The sequence below is a fragment of the Pterocles gutturalis genome, unplaced genomic scaffold (genome assembly GCF_000699245.1).
Source record: "Pterocles gutturalis isolate BGI_N339 unplaced genomic scaffold, ASM69924v1 scaffold35111, whole genome shotgun sequence".
In the NCBI taxonomy this organism is placed as follows: Eukaryota; Metazoa; Chordata; class Aves; order Pterocliformes; family Pteroclidae; genus Pterocles; species Pterocles gutturalis.
In genome coordinates, this window is record NW_010106626.1 from 23,269 (window position 1) to 29,268 (window position 6,000).

Here is a 6,000-nt window from a genome sequence, read left to right on the forward strand (position 1 = left end):
CTTTCACAGCCCTGGGATTTAGAGGTAAGAGAGGGAGAAGAGAAAGGCAAGGATATTTATAATGAACACCAAAATTAAGTGTCAACATTAGTGGGATTTTTTTAAAGTTTATAAATAAATATATTTTTAATCAAATTTCCATTATTTTCTAGCTTAAATGTGTTGCATATTTAGGTGTATGTGAAAACTTCTGATTTTGCTGCTGCTTATTGCACAGCTGTTAGATTCACCAGCTGCTAAATTATCACTGTGTCTCCTGGTTTTAATACTTGAACTTGTGTGTTGTGGTTTCAAGAATCTAGGTCCTTCCTGAAGGCACAACTTTAGCTCCTTTGAGACAGGCTTTCCTCAAGGCATCTTGTAAGAGGAAGGAGAAGAAAAATACATTGGGAGAGGGATAAAAACATCCTTAAAGTCTTCAAAGGAGGGTGACTTCCCCATTCTATCACTAAGAGCAAGGAGACTGCCTGTCATAGTATATGGCTTTTGTGGTATGCCATCCCAGTAATTCTGTATGAGAGTCTTAATCCTCTTTTTTTTTTTTTTTTTTTTTTCTTTCACACCAGTACTGAAATACCAGCATGGCATTTCCCTTCAATTCTTGCTAAAATAATGCTGTTGAGAGATTCCAATTGTTACAAGATATGCTGTGCACTGACATTTGTACTGAATATCTCTGTTAGATGCACTTAATGGAGATTTCTGCTTTAATCCTACTTTACTAGTAACATCTTAGAAAATCTAAGACTGAATTTCTGATTAAGAACTTGTTCCCTCCTTAGAGTACTGAAAGCAAAATACTTTAGGTTACCCACAACTAGTATGAATGAGTCATCTTGCTCTAGTTCTTTATTTTCAGTAGTTTTGAGCTTGTTTTCTTCCTTCATTTTTAAAAACATTGCTAGTATAAAGTTGGAATAGAATTCTTTCAGATTACAAAATATAATTTTGGGCTGTTAAACACCCGCTTGATGTCTTCAAAATTGACTATCTGTACCTTGTTTCATCAAAACAAAATCTGTATTCCAGCCGAAGTAACCCGGATTTGAAATGTTGCATTAAACAAATTACTCTGCTAAATGTGAAGATACTGCAGTCCATGTCATAAGGGTTTTAGGTTGTGTTGTTTCATTTTACGTAGTTAAATCTGGTAGGTAGTACCCTGCCTCATTTCTCTGATCAGAGAAGAGGCAATACAGTGGGTCACAGACTACATCAAGCACATCATTTCACAGTATCATTGTTTTTTGGGTTGGAGTGAAAAATTCAGAGACCACTTGCAGGTCACTACCATCTAGTATAGAAGTCCAGTTTAACTGGCAGTCTTCTCTTACTTGCCCAAGGCAGAAGTGCTCCTTGACTAGCAGGCTACTTTTTGGTCTTCTACTGTGTTACACACATAAGAACAGTGTCTTGAAGAAATCATAATTAATTTCATAATTAAAATTCTTACATGCATACTATCTCCATATAATTTCAATGCTTGCCCACTTGCCTTTCTGTTTCAGAGTTATGTAACATGTTTGAATATGTAAATACCAGGATGTAGGAAGAAAACAGTTGTTAAATATTATGCAAGTAGCCTTCATATCCTGAACAGGACGTTCAGAAAACTATTTTGATTCAGAAGTGCCTTTCACAAGTGTAACCAGAGAGAGAATTGGGATGCAATTATAAATGTCTCCTTTTTGAAAACAAGATCAAAACACCATATAAAATTAAGCAGGAGTGGTATTGCTTACTGCTTGTCTACTGGTAATTTTACTTTGTGATTGGTTTAACTCCTATTTGTTGCAATGGGAACTTAATTAATTCTGTGGTAGCTCTTGTGTTTATAAACTTTTCTGTGGCATTTTATTCAGAATAGTCTATGATAAGACTTCAGCCTTAAGGATGCATGCTTATGTACATTTCAGTTTGTTAATATTTATTCTGCGATTGCTTCTCAGAAATGTATCTGCAGACAGTCTTAATGTGGTAGGTTTGGAAATGCAAATAAGAACACTGTTTCTGCTGGAATTTGCTCCAAAACCAATTGGTTAATGAGGTATTTGCTTCTGTCAGTGAATTTAAAACTACTTGCATTTACATTTTTTTCCAAGAAAGTTAATCTTACCAAAATACTGTAGTCTTCAGAGCAATACCATCTGAGCAGCTCTGTTTTCAATGTACCTCCAGAATATCCCTCTTGAAGAAAAGTTTTATCTGTTGTAAAGGTGAAGGGATGGAAATGAATTAAATTAGTTGACCAAGAGCCCACAGGAAACAACAGAGAAAGCTCTCTCTTTAGAAGACAGATGTTCCCTGAGGCTCTGAAATCTCAGGTTAATACTTATAGAACTGAACCAGCTTTCTTCATCTTTGAATTACGTATAGTTGAATATTTTAATCTACAGGCAATGCTGGAACTTGCACGTTTGTATCTTGCACAAGGTGATACTGATGCCTGTCAGCATCAGTGTTCCTTACTACTGAGGAGTGACCAAGATAATGAAGCAGCAACAATGGTATGTGCTAATACTAATCCTGTATCAGAAGTTTGTGTGTCTGCAATGTGATGGATCCATAAAATAACTACTTTTCAGAAAGCCTACAGCTTCCGATTTCAAAAAACGTGAAAAATCCATTACAGCAAAATGTTTTTTTTCTGTTTATGCTGGATAATGGTTCAATATGAAGGTTCTAGCAATCAGCCTCCGTTCTAGCTCAGTGGAAAAATGTGTCTTTGAAAGTACTAGTAGACGAAAAAAGTAATAGTAGTTGTAAGATTGACTAAAGCATAGTTTAATGCATGTTTTGTTAACAATTGACTAATGCTCAGGGAAGAAGTTATTTTTCCAGCACAGTAATATTAAAGCAAGTATCTAAAAAAACTTCCAGAAAAAATGAACTGTGTCGTTAAGGATTTGAAAGGTATATCAAAGTGTTTAATTCTTTTTTAATTTCTACCTTAATTGAAAAATTGAGATGTAGGCCTGTACCTGCTTACAGACCTGTGTGTCTGTATCTAGAGTGTTTATTTTCTAGAGGGTAATCCGACTCAGTTTACTTCTTGTGCAATTCCTGCAGCACTTCAAAGCTATGGTTTCAGCACCCCACCTTACAGAACTAGAGTTTATTGTAAACCACAATGTATAACATTTTCTTTTGTTTTCTCTAAATGTGTTGATATTGTAGATGATGGCTGATCTTATGTTCAGGAAGCAGGATTATGAACAAGCTGTCTTTCATTTCCAGCAGCTCCTAGAACGCAAGCCAGGTGAATATTTAGTAGTGATATTTTTAATTCATTCTGATACATAGTTCTAATGAGATAGAGGAATAAATATCTAAAAAATACTTTGTGCGATTAAAAAGAAATGTGCTATTTGTGGTGTAATGGATACTAAAAACAAAGACCTGTATATAGAAACATAAAGCTATTGTAGAGGAAGATGAGAAAATTATTTCTGGTAGATACAGTAATTTACTTTGCTGCAATGTAATGTGCTTTGTTTACTTCAAGCCATTTCCTTGTAACTGTAAAGGACTTTGTCTTGTGTTTAAGATACCACGTGCATGAACACAAAGCTAGTATTTTATTTCAAGATTAATAAAGAAAAATTTGTCTCGGACAGCAATAAGTTTCTTTTAGCAATTTGCAAATTATGACCAGAAAGAAAGCTACTAACACCTATTAAAATAGTACTATTATGAATGTAAAGGTTTCTAGTGAACTTTGTGAAGGAAGCTGTGAGAATACAGCAAATGTTTTTGTTTGAGTGCTTTTGAAAGTAAAGTACTTTTATACTGATCTTTATACATATTTTTGCAGAAGTATTGCAAGTATCAGTTGATATCTTAATTCTTGTATCTGTGGTTACTATGTAGTATGCCTTATGTATTACCCCACATATTATTTTTGTATGTGAAAAAAACAAGACAAGCTCTTTATTTCTTAAGCTTTTCATATAGCAAATAACTAGAATTACAATGTCCTAAATTATTTGTGTATTTAGATAACTATGCAACCCTCTCGCGACTAATTGATCTGTTAAGAAGAGCTGGGAAACTAGAAGAAGTCCCAAGGTTTCTTTTAATGGCTGAAAAACATTCTTCCAGAACAAAGCTTGAACCAGGATTTCACTACTGCAAAGGACTGTATCTTTGGTACTTGCAATTATAATTAAGATAAGGTTTATTTGATTATGTAGTACATATTTGAATTAACTTTCTTGTCATCCCTTATCATTCAAAGGTGCTATGTATAGTGTGATAAGTAAGTGATAAGTCATATAGCAGTACTTTCCTGACTTTTTGGGTGCTAGGATTTTAGAAAAGGTCTCCTTTTCTCTTCTGAAGTACTTTCCAATTACCTCTCTTTAAAATGAAGCTATTTATCTGTCTTGCGTACTTCTTTCATATTTCTTCCTTGTTAAATGGGATATTCTTGCTGGTTCAATAATATATTACTTACTTTCAAATTTTAGAATTTATCAGACTGTTTTTAGTTCCTTGCAATAGTATGTGTGCTGTTCAAACATTGCATTATCCGTATGTGCAAGCGTGTTATCTGTTTTTAAATACTTGGGTTTCTTCTTGGGATCTGGGTGGGATTTGGGCGGGATTTGGGCAGCGAATTTTACTTGTCCGGCTTTAAATATTTTAATTATCTGTGTAGGTATACAGGTGAACCAAATGATGCACTCCGGCATTTTAATAAAGCTCGAAAGGACAGTGACTGGGGACAGAATGCAGTCTACAACATGATTGAAATTTGTTTGAACCCAGACAATGAAACTGTGGGTGGTGAAGTCTTTGAAAATCTGGATGCTGACATAGGGTGAGTGAATGAAATAAGTATTGCTTGGGTTCTTCTGACATCCCCTTCCTCTGCTGCCCCTTAATAATGCACTTTAATTTAAATTGCTAGAGCTTTGAGCCTGTCTAACACTTTAAATATTCTACTTACTATATTGTGAGGGACCATCCTAGACTGTAATAAGTCAGTCTCAAGCAGAATATATAGATTTTTATCTGTAATCCTGGTCACTTGCAGTGTTAAAAACAGCTTGTTATGTTGGAACAGCTGGTGTTACAGAAGAGAATCAATGTAGAATGCCTGTACAAGAGAGCCATCTTGTACAAAATGGCATGTCTTTAGCGTGGAATCGGTACTAGCTTCTAATTAATTTGGTCTATATTAAAAAAATAAACTTTTTCAAACAATTTCTTTCTGATAATAGTAATTCAACAGAGAAGCAGGAATCTGTGCAGTTGGCTGTAAGAACAGCAGAAAATCTTCTGAAGGAACTCAAACCTCAGACCATTCAGGGTCACATTCAACTGCGAATCATGGAAAATTATTGTCTTATGGCAACCAAACAAAAATCAAGTGTTGAACGAGCACTGAACGTTTTTGTTGAAATAGTAGCAGCTGAGGTTAGTAACCTGTCTCATTTCCTCAGTCTTCTGTTTCACACTTACTAGATTTTTTTTTTAACTAGTCTCACAGTTTACATTCAGGAATAGTGGTATGTGTTAGTGCTGTGTCCTAAGGATTCTTTTTTTTCATATTAAAGAACATTTTCTATAAAATTTGGAAAAAAAAATGCTGAAATAACATCTTTTAGAAGTTTTCAATTGGATTGCAAATTTTTAACTCAGGTAACTGCTAATATTGCCACTTACGGAAATGTAAATAGGCTATTTAGTTTGAGTTGCTGGGTTTGCTTTTTAATTCCCAGTCTTGCCAGCAGCATGTCTGATGATGTTAAGTCTATACAGTACCTTCATTCTGTAAGCAAAAACAATTAAATATAAGCAGCCTTCATGTACTTCATGTCAATTTGACAGAATTTAGATTCCATGGCAAGATTATCCGTCTGCTTAAAGTCTACCCTTCTGATGGAAATCTTCATTATTTTATAGCTACGTGTAGTCATTAGTTTTAGGATTAATATTACCAGCACTTTTCAACAGATTTTAATTAAACACATGTAGACACAGTCCGTAAGAATG

General features: G+C 34.5%; 1 protein-coding gene across 1 annotated transcript in view; it reads left to right on the top strand.

The window, feature by feature from the left end:
* TTC21B (tetratricopeptide repeat domain 21B) overlaps positions 1-6,000 on the top strand; it is a gene marked incomplete at its 5' end in the record, with an annotated part of 34,776 nt that overhangs the window by 22,249 nt on the left and 6,527 nt on the right. Inside the window, 5 exons of the mRNA XM_010087852.1 lie at positions 2,397-2,507; positions 3,178-3,259; positions 3,999-4,149; positions 4,661-4,822; positions 5,226-5,421. Coding sequence (XP_010086154.1) covers positions 2,397-2,507; positions 3,178-3,259; positions 3,999-4,149; positions 4,661-4,822; positions 5,226-5,421 — 702 coding nt within the window. The remainder of the gene's footprint in view (positions 1-2,396; positions 2,508-3,177; positions 3,260-3,998; positions 4,150-4,660; positions 4,823-5,225; positions 5,422-6,000) is intronic.